The 20,690-nt window shown below is 36.8% G+C and overlaps 1 protein-coding gene across 2 annotated transcripts in view; it reads right to left on the reverse strand.

Moving 5' to 3' along the window:
- RAD23B (RAD23 nucleotide excision repair protein B) overlaps positions 1–20,690 on the reverse strand; it is a 44,683-nt gene that overhangs the window by 12,007 nt on the left and 11,986 nt on the right. For both annotated transcript variants that reach the window (XM_027105291.1, XM_027105290.1), the window contains 5 exons: positions 19,066–19,147; positions 16,123–16,202; positions 12,946–13,220; positions 8,040–8,095; positions 1,510–1,637 (listed from right to left, as the gene is read on the reverse strand). In XM_027105291.1, coding sequence (XP_026961092.1) covers positions 1,510–1,637; positions 8,040–8,095; positions 12,946–13,220; positions 16,123–16,202; positions 19,066–19,147 — 621 coding nt within the window. The remainder of the gene's footprint in view (positions 1–1,509; positions 1,638–8,039; positions 8,096–12,945; positions 13,221–16,122; positions 16,203–19,065; positions 19,148–20,690) is intronic.

Raw genomic sequence — 20,690 nt, forward strand, 5'->3', positions numbered from 1 at the left:
ACTTTAAACTGTTTCATGAACTTATCTCTCATCTATTCATTTGTATTTGATGCTAAATAGCAGCAACTGTGAAGAGTGATCCATTTTTTTATACCTCAAAATTTCAAATCTATTAGATCAAAATATTTGATATCATTAAATTTATGCAGAATTCCAAATCAGGTATAAATTAGAGCCATTCTATGAAAGGAAAGGCAATATTTTAACATAATATGTATTTTTTGGGGGAGGGGAGGAATGAGCGGCAACCACAAACAGATCCACAGTAACTATCAATCCAGTATGATTCCTCAATTTCAAACAAAATGATAATTAAATGAACTGCCAGCATTTTAAAGACTCTCAAGAGGACAATGGGAAAAATAATTCAAATGATATGCTAAGAAAAGGTTTTGTGACTCTCATGCAAATAAGTAGGCAAATGACTGGTGGTAGAGAAGCACAGTTATCTGCTCATGACAGGGACTCTCCTGAAACTACGCTCTCAAAAGGAGTTTCTAACAGAAGTACAACTGGAAACAAAGGAATGGATTAAACTTGTAGATGGTATTCCCCAAAGAGTTAGGATCTGAGATGATATTTAAGGTAATTGAGACTTTTGATAATATTCCAACACACCAAAGAATTATAGAATAAAATGTTAAGACTAAAAAGTTAATCCAATGTTATTGCAAACTTCTACACTTTGCTTTTGACCCATGTCACATTTGTAAAACAGACATTCATTGTCATAAAATATCACGGGTTTCAGTCCATGCCCACAACAATCTATTTCTCAAAAACCTTCATTAGTAGAAAACAAAACCCAATAATTTATTCAAAATTCCCTCGACTGCTACTGACTATAAATAAGCTAACAATTCAAATGCCAACAGAACCAGTCATAATATCATACATTAAATTAAATGCATGATGCTGTCAGGTAATAGGGAATGGACAGGAAGACAGTGAATTAAAGAGTCTACAACCTAAAACTTTTCCTAAATCTGGGATCTGAGTTGTCCAGATAAACCAGATTATCTGAACTTTTAAGTGAAATCTCCCAGTTTTTAAAAGCTGGCAACTAATTAAGAAATTTACACATAGTACAAAATTTGGCTTGGGCTTCCAACTTGAAACTTTTGCTCTAAATAGCACATCCAGGATTATGCTTGGCAGGCAAAAAAGCTACTAAAATGTTGGATTCAATTAGATTTAAAATCTGCCCCACCCCTAGCCCTCTACCACACAGCTGTCATCCTTTGAGGGTACTACTCCAAGTGGATAGCAAATTTTACAACCCATTTAGCCACGTTGTTTTCTAATTGAAAATCCTATCAAAATCTTTTAGAAGAGGTTACATTTTATTAACACAAAATGTTAACATACTAAGAAAAATAAAAGCGTTATGTAAATTATCTAGCATACATCATTATTATCTTCTGAATTGTTACTATCCCTTTAAAATCTCTGTTTCTTTGAGATTTTGTTCTTAAACAACTAGAACAAAGAAAGCAAAATGTTTCTCACCATTAAAAGATACTCCACTGCTCTGTCAGGGTTGTTGAAACTGGCTCTCAGGGCTGCAATTACTTGCTCTCGTTCGTAGCCCATTGACATGATCTCAGTTACCATATTCTCATAAGACTGACCTGTCACTGAAAAAAGGTGTGTGTGGGTGGAAGAAGGGGAAAGAAAAAGAAAATTTAATAAATAAACAATCTCCATGTAATGTGAGTGCATATACGTATACACTGTTTCAGGCACTACAGTGCCAGGAATACAAAGATGAGTAACAGTTATCAACTACAACATATATGTGGTAGGTAGAATAATCCACCCCCTCCCATCCCTGGAAACTATTAAGTAAGTCAGGTTACAAGGCAAAAGGGAATTAAGGTTGCTAATCAGGTGACTTTAAGATAGGGAAATCATCCTGGATTACCTGGGTGGGTCCGATGTAATCTTAAGGCTCCTTAAAAGTAGGAGGGAAACAGATGAGAGGGTCGGAGAAATAGATGTAAGGAAGAGAGGGACAAAAGCAGGGTCAGAGATGCTATGCTGCCACCTTTGATGACAGAGGAAAGGGATATGAGCCAAGGTATGTGGTCAGCCTCTAGAAGTTGGAAAGGACACAGAACAAATTCTCCCCTAGAGTCTCCAGAAAGGAATGCAGCTCTGATTTTAGCCCAGTGAGCTCCATACCAGACTTCTAACCTACAGTACTATAATAAGATAATAAACCTGTTGTTTTATACCACTAAGTTGTGGTACAGAGCAGCAATGGAAAATACAGTATGTTTAATACACATAATAAAAATATCAAGTACAAGTGTAGCACAAACATAGAAAAGAATTAGCAAGTCAGGGCAGGCAAACTGGAAGAAGAGACAGATGAACTGATTTTTGAGAACAAGTAGCAGGGACACTTCACAAAATCAACTGTGCTGTAATAAGTTGTTTTCCTTGGACACCTTCCGTTATCAAAGCAGAGGGGAAAAGGAGGTTGGAAGCTAGAAAGTTAGAATGTCCCATACCGTATAAAACTGGTACAATTATCCCTGTAAGGCATTTCCCACAGGATCTCTCCAACTCTGACTCACTCTTCATGGAAATGTCAGACAACACTCTGATTTAAAGAAAGCCAACTCTCTCCCACTAAACTTAAAGCTACCACACTTCTTGTCCATCTCCCACCCTTTCCTGCCCACCTAATTATCTTGATCAGCAGTTTACTATGTCCTAGAATGTCATCCTAAAAACAAAAACACGCCTCCCTTGACTGCATCCCAATTCTCTTTCAGGAACTGGTCCATCCGTCTGCTCTCCTCCCTTCACAGCCATAGCTGTCTGTACACGCGGTGTCCACTTCTCACATTCTGCTCACTCCACAACCAATACCAGCATGTGACTTTGGATCTCAAAGATTCCCCCTCAAACATGCCTCACCATTTATCATCTGCCTTCTCCACTTCAATTAGCAGCACCTCTATCCATCCAAGTGCTTGAACCAGAAACCTTGGTGATTTCAATTCCCTTTCCCCTCCTTCTGCATCTAATCCACTAGCATACCTGGTAGGTCCTATCTCTAAAATATACCCCAAACCTATCAAGCTTCCTCTTTCTCCCTGCCTTAACTCAAGACCAGTCCACAACAATCTCTGGTCTAGATTATGCCCTGCTTCCTCTTCTGCCCCCAAGCCCACAATCCATTCTTCAGCCAGTTGCAAAAGTGAGCTTTTAAGAAAGAAAACCTAATCTCATTTTGGGCTCCCAACCTCAACAACCCTGCATGTGCCACACTCCAAACAATCCATTTCTTGCTTCACAAGTCACAGCTTCTGCCCCAGGACCTTCACACACACCAGGCTTCTTTGATGGTCTGTTCCTTTACATGCTCCAGTTCTCAATTTAAACGCTACAGTCTCAGAGAGGTACTGCCTGACTAGCCTAAATATAAGTGCCTTTTGTTCTTCTTTATGGAAGCCATTAATTTTTAAAATATCATTTATCATGATTTGCAATTTATTTTATGTTTCACTCTATTTTCTTTCCCCCATCACAGGTTCAACCTTGCTAGGGACCATGCCATTTTTGCTTTACTGTTTCCCTGATATACAGGTGACAAAATCAGTTGAATGATTTTTTTCTGCAGAATTTTTTCTTATTTCATATAGTGTATTACACTAAAACTCTGGTCTATCTACCCCCCCAACCCAGTTTCATTGAGAAATAATTGACATACATCACTGTATAAGTGAAAGACATAGGGCATGATGGCTTGACTTACGTATATTGTGAAATGATTACAACAGGTTCAGCTAACATCCATCTTCTCATATGGATACAAAAAAAAGAAAAAAATTTTTTCTCCTTGTGACGAGAACTCAGGATTTACTCTCAAAAACTTTCCTATATGCCATACAGCAATGCTAGCTACCTAGTCATCATGTTGTACACTACAACCCTAGTATTCATCTTATAACTGGAAGTTTGTACCTTTTGACCATCTTCTTCCAACTTCCTATCCTCCATCCTCTGCCTCTGGAAACCACTTTGAGTTTGATGATTTGTTTTGTTGAAGAGTCTACATATAAGTGAGATCCTATAGGAGCTGTCTTTCTGACTTATTTCACTTAGCATAATACCTTCAAGGTCCATCCATGTTGTTGCAAATGGCAGAAACTCCTCACTTTTTATGGTTGAGTAATACCCCATTATGTGTACACACACACACACACACACACACACACACATATACAACCCCGCTTCTTCATCCATCGATGGACATTTAGGTTTGTTCCATGTCTTGGCTATTGTAAATAATGCTGTTATGAACATGGGGATGCAGGTATTTTTTCAAGTTAGTGCTTTCATTTCCTTTAGATAGATTCCCAGAACTGGAACTGCTAGATCATATGGTAGTTCCATTTTTAACTTTTGAGGAACCACCATGCTGTTTTCCATAGTAGCTGCACCAATTTACAATCCCACCAACGGTTTACAAGGGTTCCCTTTTCCACATCCTCACCAGCATTTGCTATACCTCGTCTTTTTGATGATGGCCATTTTAACAGGCCCGAAGTGGTATCTCATTGTGGTTTTAATTTGCATTTTCCTAACAACTAGTGATGTTAAGCATCTTTTTATATACTTGTTGGTCTTTTGTATATCTCCTTTGCAGAAATGTTTATTCAAGTACTTTGCCCATTTTAAATTGGTTTGGTTTTTTTTTTTGCTATTGAGTTGTATGAGTTCTTTATATATCATGGATATTAACCTCTTATTATATACATGGTTTGCAAATATTTTTTCCCATTCCATAAGTTGCCTTTCTACTTTGTTGATGGCAAAATTTTCAATAAAGTTATCTAGTAACTACGAAAGCATAGCTTAAAAAACTAAGTATCACTGAGCAAATTTAGCATTTGATACCTTGGTTTAGAGTAATGACTTTTCCCTACCTATTCCATAAAGTACTTAAGCTATTTTTATCTTTTAAAATACCCACTGATATAATTCTAGCACAAATCACTCAGGTGCCAATACACTTTCAGTAATCTAGTTCTCAGAAACAGAAAATATTATCAATAATAAACAAAATTAAGAGTTGTGGAATATCATAACTGTACTATTTTAACGTAGTGTTTCTCATTTAATTCTTATAGGAACTCTATAAGAAAGGTTTATTTTCCCTTCCTTTTAAAGATTATGAGGCTGAGGCTTAGAAAGATTAACAATTTGATCAACGGCTGTTAAGTCATGGTGCAGAGACACAAACACAAGCTGTCTAGACTCCAGAGCTCCCATGCCTCTCCTTGATGCTATGCGTCCTGAAATCACACTTCTTAGTCGACTAAGTTATTAAAACTCAAAAAGAAATGCCTACACTCAAGTTTGATACTCTTTAGATCCTGAAAGTATGAGGGAAATGACTCCTAGAAAAATTAGGGGCAATGAACAACATGAGACAGAGCTAATGATGAAGTGATGAAGAAGATGTCATTAAGAATGAGTTTTGGGGGACTTCCCTGGTGGTTAAGAATCCGCCTTCCAACACAGAGGTATATGTGGGTTTGATCCCTGGGGATGTGGGTTTGATCCCTGGTTGGGGGATGTGGGTTCGATCCCTGGTCGGGGAACTAAGATCCCACAGGCCGCAGGGCAACTAAGCCCGCATGATGCAACTACTGATCTCACGCACCACAACTAGAGAGAAGCCCACGCGCTGCAACAAAGAGCCTGCACGCCGCAATGAAAGATTCTACATGCCGCAACTAAGACCCAACACAGCCAAAAATAAATAAATATTAAAAAAAAAAAAAGTCTTGTACTTATCTTCTAGGTTAGGAGGTGCTGTGAAAGGAACAATGACCTCATTTAGATTTGCCTTTTAGAAACTCCACTGTGGCAGAGAATAGAACAGCTAAAAGAGGGTAACAGAAGAGCATCAGTAAGGTAAGGACATGAACCAAGGCAATTAAGTGGCAGTAGAAACAAATATTCCGGAGACTTTAGGAAGGAGGATCAATAGGACTCCTGGCCTCACTGGGCCAAGAGAGGCAGAGGGTCAAGGCTGATGCCAATACTTTGGTAGAGAGTGGAAGATGATGCAAGCAAGAAGGGAACAAAGGAGAAGAATCAGATGGGGGAATTAAAAATGAATAAATTTAGAACCTAAGGAGTTTGTGGAGGTTATAGGTTTTCCAGCTGGCAGCTTAAAGAATGAGTCTGGGAAGTCAGAGGGAGATATGTACTAGAGTTTTAATTTTGAGAACGCTTGTAGTACAGTTAACCCTTGGACAATATGGGTGTGAACTGCATAGATCCACTAATAATCAGATTAAGTCTATTCCTAGTACACTACTACATGATCCATAGTTGGTTGACTCTGCAGATGCAGAACCGTGGATACAGAGGCCTGACTGTAAAGCTATAGATGGATTTTTGACTACATGGGGTTGGCGCCCCTAACCCCTGTGTTGTTCAAGTGTCAACTGTACATGGGTGGTATTTGCCATTCCCATGTCTGAACTTTGAACTATGACCTAGAGCAGAACCAAAGAAAACTCATACATTTAAAAGCCAGGTGAGATAGAAAGAATTAACCAGAAAGCCTGAGAAGGAATAGTCAGAGGTACGGTTCAAGAAAAGAGTGGTGTCACAGAAGTCAAAGAAGAAATATTTAAAGAAGCAAGGTATCAACACAAAGACTGGATAAATTAAAGATGAAAGAGTAAAGGGGTCTCGAGACCATACAGTTGAGAACTGCTGTTCTAAGAGATGCAAGGTGTAAAAGGTAAGACACCACCACCAGAGACTAGAGCAGGAGCAGCTAGAGCTGTGGACTCCTGGGCTTCCGCCCAGCAGCATCAGTGCATTCCAGCTGAAGCAGCAACGGCAACAGCCACAGCCTCCGACAGCAGCAGGGGCACGTGCTAGCTGGTTTCAGCTCTGAGGGTACAGAGCCCTTTACTCATCTCTGGGTAATCTTGAGCTGTTTCAGCACCTCTGTAACAATCTCCTAAGATTAAGCCTTTTCCTGTTTGAAATAGAGTGATTTCTGTTTTCCTGATTGTTGGATACTAACTCATGTGAAGCAGAGTAATCCCAGAGAACAGTCTCTCAAAGATAGGAATGTGGGTTTGGTACATCCAGGTGATCTTAAGTTGATTAAAGAACTATTTTGCCCCTATGTGCTATGGGAAATCAGCCAGCCATTTTCCATGGCAATGAGGGCACCATGGAGTTCAAGTTCAATTAGGTCAGAGGGCCAATCCCATATCTTGTGAGATACTACTGCTGTTGGAACCTTGCTGCTGTAGCAGCTAAACAAGGAATCCAGAAGCCCATACTCTACTGAAGCTGCCATTCCCACCTGTTCCCAGCCTTCTACCTCCCTACCATTTCATGTAGTACAGAAGAGTACCAAAGGGAAGGAATGGCGTTGCCACCCAACAGACCAATAATGAGTACTTATAGCAGGCACTGTACCGGGTATAGTTACAGTGGGAAAATGGGCAAAAAACCCCAAATTGATTTTGACAGATTAGATGTGAAGGGAAGGATGGAAAGACATTATTCAACAGGTAAAACTGGAAGTCGGGATAAAAAGGCACTTTCACTGCAAGTACAATACAAGCAACAAGATGCAGATGGGGACTTATAAGGCTACAAGGTGGAATGAAGGCTGGAGGTGAATAAAGATGAAATGTGAGACAGATTTAGTAACATCTTATACTCATTTCAAAGATACTTTGTAATAAACCTGTACACAGATCAAACTTTGTTAAAACCTCATTTAAAACCCACATTTGGAAAATGGAAAACTATCTGCTTTAAGGCAAGAAGTATGCTTAACTCTAACAATACAATTTAAAGGATTCAATATATAATACATTAACCTACAAAAGTCTTCAGTAACATCAACTGAATTATCTAAATCATTTAGCCACTTGATTGTAAGCAACCATGAAAATGAACATTTTCGTGATCTAGAAAAATGAAACTTAAACCTCCTCCCTGTCTCTTACAAGGTAATTTACAATGTAGATACTTACCAAGTGCACTTGTTGCATCTTCAAAAAGGTTTGACCGAGAAGAATCACCTGATGTACTGTAAAATGTTTTTAGAAAATCATGTATCAGAAAGTATGTAAAATCTACCTTAAAGTTTAGTAGCTATCCAATTTGTAGAGATTCTTTGATTTTAATTGAATGTAGAAGTCTGGCTACAGTGTTCAAAAAGGCTTCCAGATTAAACCCCAAAGCTTTATCCATAACATTTACGGCATGGGAAGAATTTTCAATTTTAATACTCATTCTGTTCTGCAAATCCATCATTTAAAATGTCCAAAGATATAAAAGAACATCCTTACAGAGAGCTTACCATTTAAGGAATACAAAAAAGATAACATACAACTAATTCCCTGAAAGAATTTACAAGAAAAATTAAATAATCTATAAGTCAAGTCACAGTAAAAGAAATATCAAAAGCTGTATATGATAAACAGCACATGCAGAAACTGCATTAGGCTGGAAAGGCCTGGGAAGTCTTTACATAGTAGAATTTCATTAGGTCTTATAGTTAAGTTCTGAACACAGAAACTGCAAGAAAGCCTTCAGGTCAAGGAACGCAGCATAAACAAAAAGATGCAGAGGGAGGATAGACCCAAGCTGTAACCAAGTTTTAAGCCAGTTTAGAAGGACTAAGTTTTGTTAGGCAATTGCAGAAGATGAGTCTAGAAAACAAAGAAGACACAAACACAATAATGAAAGACCATAAAGAGAAGGCCAAAGAAAAATAAATTGAGGTTTACGAAAGTGGTAAAGACAGCAGTTAGCAGTTTGGAGTAAAACATACACACAACACAATACACACATATACCTCTGTCCCAATTTTAGAAACAAAACACAGTAGACTTCAGTTCTGAGAAAACCCTACAGCATAGTAAGAGTGACGGAAATACCTAAGTTTGAATTCATAAATTACTTTGTAAGCCTCAGTCAGTTCTTCACCAATACAATGAGGTCAACAATGGTACCCATGTATCCCTAAGTGCTGTGGGTAGGGTTACTGCTGGTAAAGTGCTCAGCAAAGTGCCTGGTATCATAACACTCAACATGATTGTTATGATTAAGACAATACTTTGGTATAATTTTTAACATATCTTCATCAACTAGATAGTAAAATTAACATGTAGAAGGCAAAATATCAAAAAGAACTATATACTACAGCTCTATACTATATATATAGGAAAACAAATTCTCCTGCCTTAGACCTGACCTGTGTCTTGTTGTTGTGTGTTTGAACAATTACTGCATGTCAGCAGAACTACAACTGCCTAAATTTTCCCCAGGGGTGCATAGTATTCCATTTAATTGACCAAATCAAACTATAAAGACATTTTTTGTTTGGTTTCCAACCTTTAAATTCTTTCTGTAGTCAAATGTATTAATCATTCCTTTTATGACTTTTTTGGGTTAAGATTATTTTCCCATGCTCTCCTCTAGTTTATGGTTTCACTTTTACATTAAATCTCTATCCATCTAAAATTTATTTTTATGAGTGTAAGATGTGATCCATCTTTTTTTTACCTCCAGAAGGCTAGACATTTATCCTAATAGCATTTTCCCCACAGTGGTCTGCAATTACATTTTTATCTTATATTAAGTCCCTGTATGTATTTTGGTCTGTTTCTAGACTACTATTTCACCAAGCAGTCTTTCTAGTTAAGAGCCATACTAAATTGTAATCATTACCATGCATAATACATTTTACTATCTGGTAGAATTAGACCCCTTTGTTACTGTTCTTTTATAGAACAATTTGTGCTATTTTTGCACATTGTTTTAAAATTTCTTTTTAAACATTACAGATAAGACTGAGATACCGTTTAACCACCATTCAATCTTGATTCTGCCTCAACACTCCTCCCCTCCCCATCCGCAGAGGAAACCACTTTATCAGTTAGTGTGTTGTCCCTCTGCTACTGTTTTTCTACACATTAATATGCCACCCACAGAAAATATGCAATGTTGTTATGTGGCTTTTGTTTGGTTTGTGGTTATTGCCTATACTGTTCTGCAATCTGCTATTTTCACTTGATAACAAAGCCTTGAAACCACATTTATTTAATATGCATATACACTGCATACTTTAACTGGCCTGTAGTATTGGATATCAGAGCTCCTCCAACTTTAGGAAGCCCAAGAATTCACCAGGAGAGCTTGTTAAAATACAGATTTCTAGGACCCACGTCCAGAAATTCTTATTTAGAGGTCTAGGGTGGAGCCTAACAATTAATTTCAAACAAACTCCCAGTGATGCCGATGTTGTCTATTCACTACCACACTTGAATAGCACAGTTCTCTAATACAAATAACATGTCGAGTCATGCCCTTACTAATGGATATTTAGGTTGGTTCCAATTTGTCCTCAATTACAAGCAATGCAGTCCTTGTGCACAAGTGCAGTTTCTCTAATGTAGATATCAACAAGTGGAATTTGCACTGCGATATGTGGTTTTTAAAAGAACAAAACTGACCTAAAAAAACAAATCCCTAATAATGAAATGTCAGGCCAGGGTGATAAACAAACTTTCTGACACTCCTCAAAATTCATACCAGCGTATCTCCTGATAATTATCTCACTGAGTTCTGTGCTTTATAAGACACTAAATGTTTTATAGCACAAATGAAGAAACTAAGGCACATTTAAGCAGCTGGTTTTCTGAGCTTCCCTCCCTTCCCTTTCTGTGCTATCCTTCTCTGAGGTGTATAGTTTGGGGAAATAAAGAGTATAGGGTTGGGCTTCCCTGGTGGCACAGTGGATAAGAATCCGCCTGCCAATGCAGGGGACATGGGTTTGAGCCCTGGCCTGGGAAGATCCCACATGCCACTGGGCGACTAAGCCCGTGCGCCACAACTACTGAGTCTGCACTCTAGAGCCCGTGAGCCACAACTACTGAGCCCACGTGCCACAATTACTGAAGCCCACACGCCTAGAGCCTGTGCTCCGCAACAACAGAAGCCACCGCAATGAGAAGCTCAAACGCTGCAACGAAGAGTAGTCCCCGCTCACCGCAACTAGAGAAAGCCACACACAGCAACAAAGAACCAAAAGCAGCCAAAAATAAATAAATAGATAAATAAATTTATATTTTTTAAAAAAAGAGTAAAAGGTTGGTGTACAAAGCCCAAGTAAGTAGGCAACTCTGGAGTCTGCTTTTCTGACCATCAACTCCTTTATGTAATCTCTATGGGTCTGAAAAGATAATCCTGACTCTTGAGAACAGATGAATAAAACTGTACCCCCAAGAAGAAATAAAAAGAATAGAGATAATAAAAAAACTTGAATTGATGATATTAGCACATTAAAATGGATTGATCAATTTGGGAATTCTTACACTATGGAGCTTTTTAAAAGGAGCTTAAAGCAATTAAGAAAATATGATATACTGTACCAACTCAAGACATATTTAATTAAGTTTACAATGTTTAAATGATTTGGAAAACCAATTTGTGAAATTTATAAGTTCCCTCCCATACACAGAAAAGATGTAACAGCCTTTAGATGCAATAGCATAGGCCAACTCTGGGTTGTCTCCCACTAGTTAAGGGTGATTGTATGCAATTCTAGCTGCACATGGGAGAAGTACCAAATTAGGCAACAGTGTTTCAGAATGCCTAAAGCAAAGTACAGCAGGCTGACATAGGGAAAATATTTTACTACCTGAACCTGTGTTCTCTTGGGGAATTAAATCCTTGAAAAGAGGCCCGAAGCAGCAACAAACCAGGTGACTCAAACCCCTCCCAACATGGCTGACTGACTCAAAGAAATGGCACTCAAAGACAAAACACTAAAATGAAAGATGATGAGAAAGAATTCATGACTAAATTCTTTCTCATCATTGTATTTATCACAGACATCCTTCTATGTCAGTGTTTCCAAATGCTGCATAGTTTTCCATTGTGACTGGTCCTGATTCCAGGACGCTACTGCCACTGAGGTCCTGAGTTGCACCAAAGTCACAAAATACAAACCGCTTGCTTCAGTGCCAATACATACTGGACACAAAGCAACTCAGGCTCTCAGATAAAGAAGAGATTCCCGTGTATGATTTCCAGCCAAGAGAACTGAAGCATTGTTTTGGTTATTTTATTTATCATTGGGGAAAAAAACCTTTGTCACAAACTACTCAATAATCCTAACTGCCAACTTCCCATAAGAACTTTTTTTTGCTCCCCAAATATCCCAGCACTTTTTCTTCTGTTCTAAAGATCTACATAGGCAAAAACTTAAATTTCTATACAACTTCACAAAGATGTAGATACTTACTCAGCACATACTGTGTGCCATGTGCTATGTCATATCTTTTACTTATTTCATTTAATCCTTATAACAACTCTATGAGATGGGTCCTGCTGTCATCCACATTTTGCAGATGAGGAAAAATCCAAAGACGTTAATTTCTTTTCTAAGGTTAAGACCTAACAAATGTTAGACCCAAACACAATACTACGTAGCAACTGGAAAAATTTACTGACATGGAAGGATGTTTATGATAGATGTGACAATAGTCAAAGAATATAGGTCAAATATAATAATGATTGGGGGACAAATGTCAAGTTATTTATAATGTGTCAAGCTATAATATACTGTCAGATTATTTTATAATTCTTCTTCTTTTTGGTCATTTGTATTTCCTAACTTTTCTACACAAAATGAATAATGACTGACCCCTTTCCCTTCACCCTGGGAGAAAAAAAACAATGCAGAGTATACAAATTCAGATTACCGAACAGACACAAGCATACTGCTTTAGTCAGGGTTCAAAGTTTAGAAAAAGTTTAACATAGTAGATAGAAAGTTAGTTTGATCAAAACAATAATCAAAATAAATGCATTCATGAAGTCACTGTTATAAACATATTCCTATACAATTTCCTAGAATCCAGTTCTTACCTGTCAGTTGATGTTGGGCTAGCAGCCACTGGTGTTTCTGCTGGCTTTTCTGCAGGTTTCTCTTGTTTCGTTGCACTAGCAGGTGCAGGTTCAGAAGACGCTGTCGTTGATGCTGGAGTGACAGATGCAGGTGTGGGAGTGGGAGCGGGAGCCAAAGTGGGGGCAGGGGTTGGGGCCTGAACCACAGTTGGTGCTGTGGAGGAACTAACTGTGGTAGTGGTGGCAGAATTTGATTGCTGAGTTGTAGCTGGTGCTGGTGTTGTCACTGCTTTGGGCTAAACACATTACAAATCAAAATAATGCATTATGATAAAACACTGCATTATTACCTGATCTCTGGATGCTACAAACATAACACTAATACAAGTTTGTAACTTGAAAATAATTTTGTAAGGTGACATAATGAGTGATCAATAGCGGCAATCTGAATCACTATTTATGTTATTCTTTCAAAGCTGATGAGAGCATATACATTAACTATCAACTTCCATTAGCTTTAGCCAACGGTTTCAGTCTTCGGATCATTATGAAAAAGAACCAAAAGAAGCAAATATTTTAAAACGTACAGAATGTGTATCCAGAAAAAGAACCACATAATTCCCCCCCAAAACTTCACAATTAAAGTTTCTTGGTTACAACTTCAAAGTATTTATCGTCATTTGAAAGCAACAAAAATAACTTTCTTGAAATGAAAGTATAAACAGAAGTATGATTAATGAACATGCCAGAAAGTCTACTGTATTTTAGAGGAGGGAAGAAAATCCCAATATTGACTACAAGCCAATAGGTGTAAGTACAAAGAGATTAACATAACTTTTGAGATGTATATACAGTTAAACCGACAAATAAAGGCCAAATAAAGTTATAACCGCATGCTCAGCACTTTCTGAACTAGAATCAGAGCCATAAACATTCCCACCAAGCAAAAAAGCAATTACATATGGGTAAAAATCATATTATATGAGTTTTATTCTTCTCCAGCCTATCAGTACTCACTACCTGCTTAGCTCATAACTTACCTAAGGTGAAAAGGTAACTGATTTGATGGAAGATGAGATTAAAATTCAACATAATTTGCCCCAAGTATAAATCAACAAACTGTAAATGCAATGAGTGGATTTGTGCCTTGTTCTATTTGAGCTAGTATAGAGTGTACTGGAAAAAAGTGCCTTGTGCAAGGTAGGGGGATGGGACTTACCTATCCTGCTTAACTCTTAGTTATGTTCTAAATAGTCAACGTTACTATAATAATAAAGGAAATAAGACCATAACAAATACATACCCAAATATGTGGCTACCACATTTTCCACTATGTACTATGTATGATAAAACTAAACAAGGGAATACTATTCAGCCTTAAAAAGGACAGAAATTCTGGCACATGCTACAATGCGGATGAACCCTGAAGACATTATACTAAGGGTAATAAACAAGTCACAAACGGACAAATACTGTATGATTCCACTTATACGAGGTACGAAAAGTAGTCAAGTTCATAGAAAGGAGAACAGTGGTGTCAGGGGCTGGGGGGCAGGGGAAATGGGTAGTTACTGTTTAACAGGTACAGAGTTTCAGTTTGGGAAATGAAAAAAGGTTTAGAAACAGATGGTGGTGATGGCTACACAACAATGTGAATGCATTTAATGCCAATGAACCAAACACTTAAAAATGGTTAAATCTGTAAATTTTGTGTTGTGTACCACAGTTTTTGAAAAAACTAGATGAGGCAAAGTTTCCTCATATGATTCTGTTCCTGTGTATTTAAAGTTTAACATTTAATAAGTGCTTAAATATAGCAAAATCAATATGGTTCTTAATAGATTAAAAAAAATTAAGTCCAGTACATGTAAACTGTTCAGCTGCTTTCCATTTCTCACTACAAAAGTATTCCATAATTAAAATTTACTTGTTCACTAGGGGCAAGACGGGAATAAAGACACAGACCTACTAGAGAATGGACTTGAGGATACAGGGAGGGGGAAGGGTAAACTGGGACAAAGTGAGAGAGTGTCATGGACATATATACACTACCAAATGTAAAATAGATAGCTAGTGGGAAGCAGCCGCACAGCACAGGGAGATCACCTCTGTGCTTTGTGACCACCTAGAGGGGTGAGATAGGGAGGGTGGGCGGGAGGGAGACACAAGAGGGAAGAGATGGGGATATTTGTATATGTATAACTGATTCACTTTGTTATAAAGCAGAAACTAACACACCATTGTAAAGCAATTATACTCCAATAAAGATGTTAAAAAAAATTTACTTGTTCAACTTTGTTTTCTACTGCATATATCAATTACTTTGAGACTTTAAAAGAAACTCACATTTATTCTATCTACAGTCTTTGACAAACTGGTTTCCAATTACCTATTTAAATTTATTTTGGGTGCTACAAGTAACACTACTCTTCTGAGATTATTAGGAGTTTAGAATTTAGGATCATAATTCAGTCCTAAAAGTATCATGAGCACCACCACTCCTCAATTTGTCTTAACTCTCTACTGCATGTTTACGTATCTTTAAACAAGTATATAAATAAAACAAAAATCCTGAGAGAATCCATATTCATTCTCTGCTTTAGAGAAAAACTTTTGACTTTTATTTCAGTCCAATAAATCACAAAAAAGTTCCTGTTAAAAACCTTCTCACAATAATCATTCCATCGTTCGCTTAGCTGTCTTTTCCCTTTTTTAGTTTCTAAAAATCTATCCCACTGGCTAAGAAATATCACTGAAATTGTTAATCTATATGTCTTTTTGGCCCTGAAGTATTTGTTAGGTCTAGTACATCAATTAGCAAATCCTTTTAAGGCACTCTTATTAAAAACTACAAAATGAGAAACACTTATTCAATTTCTAAGAATCACATTCTCTAATAATTATACAATTAGTGATTTTACTAATCCAACAATACCTAATAATTTTTAACATGACACTTCACATATCAGTTGTTTTGACATATTTAAAATTATGCTCAAACTACAAATATATGAAACTATTAACTTTATAGTTGACTCAAAGCAAACTGTTAAAATCTTTAATAACAATTAAGTGCATGCCACTATGGATGTGTATAAACTGTTTTCACTTGAAAGTGTAAAGCAAGACTTGGGATCATCTTTTTTTTCTTTTTAAACTCACATGCATAAAGATATATACAACGAGGTTGAAACTTACTTTTGTCACCATAACTACCACGAAGTTTTTCTCATCAATTTTATATTCTTTTAGAGCAGTATCATCATTGAGGATTTTGCCTAGCACATTAAGAAAAAAACATATTACTGAAGGCACCGTAACTTTGTCTTACACTAACTGAGGTTAAAACAATCACCAACATCAATTCTATTAAAACTTTCCCCAAAGAAAAAGATTAACCAGTCAGCCAAGATAAACATAAGTGGATACATGATTAGTTAAGAAGGCATAAATAAGCATTTGACTAAAAGATAGCAAACTCATATACTGTATGTAGATATCTCAATCCCAAACATTTCTTAAAAATTATTACTTATAATAAAAAAGACTTGCTGGGTAAGGAAGTATTAACTAGGTCCTGAGAAAGAGGAGATCATTTAGACAAACAAAATTCAATTTTGAGATGCTCAAGGATTCCCCACCCCTTCCCCGGAATAACCTATAATCCCTCGTGATGGAAGAAAAAATGAACGAACTGCCTGCTCCCACAAATACTGGATACCTGCAACACAGAAATGTTCCACTGCTATAAAAATAAGATACTCATAGTGTCCTGATACACAGAAATGGTAAGATAATATAGAACTGAGTAAGGCACACAGACTATGTAAGATTTTAGTCATGCAGAAGGACAAATGAAAGGTCAGGATTCCTTCAGGCTTCCTTTTCCTTGAAATTCGTTTTCCATTTTTAAAAAGTTATTGAATCAAAAGCTGCAAGCATTAAGACAAAAGGGAATAGTGTCTCTACTCAGCATAGGATTGAAAAAACAGGGCAAGACTAGGAAGCAGAAATTCTAGTTTTATGTCTGCCATCAACTACATGCATCTCTTCAGGCTTCTGATTCCTCATCACAGGGCTGGTGTTTCCTCTAAACCACCTCAGTTAAGAAAATACTTTAAAATCTCTATGTAGGAAGAGACAAGAATCCATGGGCAACTCAAGATTCACCTTACCGACATCTACAATGACAGTGCTCAGTATTTCTTCTCAAGAACAAAGAAAAGAATTTTCTCCACAAAATTCACATATCAAGTCTATTTTTAACACACATTTTTCTGGTTACTAGTGAGGCTAGTTAATTTACAATTTCCTATTCATATCCTTTGTTGCTTTTTAATTGGGTCATCCTCTCCTTACTGATTTGTAAGAGCTCTTTATATAATCTGAATATTAATCTTTCTTCTCCTGTCGCTTATTTATAGTGTCTTTTGACATATAAGGTCTTCTGTATTCTTCAATTTTGGTATTTTATTTAAAAAACAGATAAACTGAAATTTAATTTCACAGGAATGATTCCAAGTACATTAATACACATAATCAGTATAAATGGTTTCATTCCAATAGATTAAAAAAGATGCTCAGCTTGATGGGAAAACTGAAGAAACACGTGGACCCCTATCTTGCACCACTCACAAAAATTAACTTGAAATGGATCAAAGACTTAAACATAAGGTCTGACACCATAAAACTCCTGGAAGAAAGTGTAGGGAAGAAAGTCAGAGATTTTGGTCTTGGCAATAATTTTCTGGGCATGATGCCAAAAGCACAAAAAATAAAACAAAAAAAATGGACAAATGGGACTACACCAAACTCAAAAGCGCTGCACAGCAAGAAACAACAAAATGAAAAGAATTCCACAGAATGGAACAGACTACAGAATGAGAGAAAATTTTTGAAAACCATATATCAGATATGGGGTTAATATCCAAAATACATAAAGAACTCAGTCAACTCAATAACAAAAAACCAAACAATCTGATTAAAAATCATCAGAGTAAACCAACATTTCTCCAAAGAGGACATCGAAATAGTGAACAGACAGATGAAAAGATGCCCAACATCACTAAGCATCAGGGAAATGCAAATCAAAACGAGGTATTACCTCACACCTGTTAGAATAGCTATCATCAAGAAGACAAGAAACAACAGGGGCTGGTGAGGTTGTGGTGAAAAAAGAATACTTATACAGTGTTGGTGGGAATGTAAATTGGTCCAACCACTATGGAGTATATGGAAGTTCCTTAAAAAATTAAAAATAGATCTACCATATGATCCAGCAATTCCACTTTTGGGCATATACCCAAAGAAAATGAAAACAGGATTTTGACAAGACATATGCACTCCCATCTCTACAGCAGCACTATTCACAATAGCTAAGATATGGAAACAATCCAAAATGCCCACCAATGGATGAATGAATAAAAAAGACGTGACCCATATACACAATATCATTCACCCATGAGAAAGAAGATATCTTGCCGTCTGCGACAACATGATGAACCTTGAGAACATTATGCTAAGTATGATATCACTTATATGTGGACTCTAAAAACCTAAACTTATAAAAAAAAAGTATTTTACCTTGGTGGTTACCAAGGGTATGGGGTTTGGGGGGAGATAAGAGTGATGGTGTTTAAGAGTACGAACTTCTAATGAGTAGTAAATAAGCCATAGAGATCTAATGCACAGTATAATGAACACAGACAATAACACTGTACTGCTAACCATGTAATCTGATAAAGATCGTTACACTGGCAATCATATTACAATATATAAGTGTATCAGAGTAACACCCTGTACACCTTATACAATGTCACACAAACTAATTCAATAAAAAAATTTTTTAATTCAAAAAACAAAACGAAACAAATACAGCCAGTTACATAATACTTACAAAAGATAAAACTAATAAGCAAAACTAACATCACTGCATGGAGAAATATATAAAGCAAATGTGAAAAAACAGAGGACTGAATATTAATAACATTCAAATGACTGTTCATTCTCTGCTTTTATTTGTACAATGTTTCTGACAATCAATTTGTATACACTACAGTTTGTAAGATGGCAATTTCTAAAACTAAAGAATGTCACAGTACACAAGAAAATGGCATATTAATTTCAGCATTTAATGCATACCTGCATAAATTAATTTTTGACCTGCTACAGGAAAGGCATCTTTACCCTTTTCAGATTCAATCTTCTCTTTCAGTGCTCTTACCTATAGGAAAAAATTTTTTGATTTTTGAAAAAGTCTAAGCAAATGAAAATCCAGAATCTGAACAAATGATGCAAGATGAAAATTTTATACATACTATCAATGACTCCAAAAACTTCAAAGATCATGTCTTCATAATATTACGTCAAAAAGACCTATTATTAACAACCCATACTACTAGGTAGAAGTATAAACTGTTTTACCATCTGTTCCACGTACACAGTTTTTTAAAAAAAGACTTTATCAGTTGACTTTATAAGTCTATTCAAAATAAAGGTTTCAAAAGCAGAAAGTTTTGATTCTCACTATAAAGTTTATGGGCTTATTTCTCACAGAGTAAGAAAGTAAAGAAAAGCTCTCTAATCTAAAAGGTCTAAGAAATAAAGTGGTCTTGTCCACAATAATAAAAAAAAGTTAAATGTGAATGTTAAAAGGCAAATTATTCACTTTAAAAGTGGCTAATGTTTCATTATAATCACCTGAGGGAGCTTTACAAAGACCAATTAAAATATAATTTCTGAGGGTGGGTCTGGACATCAATATTTTTGAAAAGCTTTACAGTTGGTTTCAAAGTTCAGCCAAACTTGAGAACCACTGTATTACTTCAATGATCTTGAACAGGTAGCTCAGTTTTTCTCAACATCAGTCTCATCTATAAAGAGGGACTGGAATACATGATCTTTATGGTCTTCCATCCCTAAAATTACATGACCACAGGTTCATTATGAAGTATTGATACTTAGAAAAAGAGTGCAATCAATTTCTGAAGTAGGGTGGCACAGGAGTAGGAAAAAAAAAGGCAAGGAGACATAATGGAACTAAATTTCACTACTTTAAATGACCAAGAATCAAGGGGGAAAATTCCATTTCCTTCAGTTCCCAGAATTCTTCTAAAAATTGTCTGGGGCTCCCCTGGTGGTGCAGTGGTTGAGAGTCTGCCTGCCGATGCAGGGGACACAGGTTCGTGCCCCGGTCCGGGAAGATCCCACATGCCACAGAGCGGCTGGGCCCATGAGCCATGGCCGCTGAGCCTGTGCGTCCGGAGCCTGTGCTCCGCAATGGGAGAGGCCCGTGTATCGCAAAAAAAAAAAAAAAAAAAATTGTCTGAATTGATAGCTCTGAGCTTTAAGTGGAAAACTGTCACAATAGGGATACAAAAGGTAGGGTTCCTCCCCAAATCACATTGCTACTCTAAGTAGTAGCTGAAATCCAAAACCAGCTCTTCTGACTCCAAGCTTTAGAGCAGAGTATTTTGCAAATGCCACATAAATCACCCTTGCTATACTGATCTTCCTGAAGTGGGCCAGTAGCATCACTGCTATTCTGATATCCCCAAAGTGGAAATCCATCACAAGAATCTCAACCCGCTATATATATGATTAAGAGTGGGAAAGGAGGACAAACAACAACAAAAAAACCCTCTAGTCATTTTACTACTAAATAACATTGCTTCAAAAAATCAAAACTGTGATTAAAGAATACTAAAACATAACAATGAGAACTCTACATAACAATACCTATATGATGTGGTTAAAAAAGTAATCAT

The sequence above is a fragment of the Aethalodelphis obliquidens genome, unplaced genomic scaffold, assembly GCF_003676395.1.
Source record: "Aethalodelphis obliquidens isolate GAN/ISIS:26980383/991018 unplaced genomic scaffold, ASM367639v1 scaffold7, whole genome shotgun sequence".
Classification (NCBI taxonomy): Eukaryota; Metazoa; Chordata; class Mammalia; order Artiodactyla; family Delphinidae; genus Aethalodelphis; species Aethalodelphis obliquidens.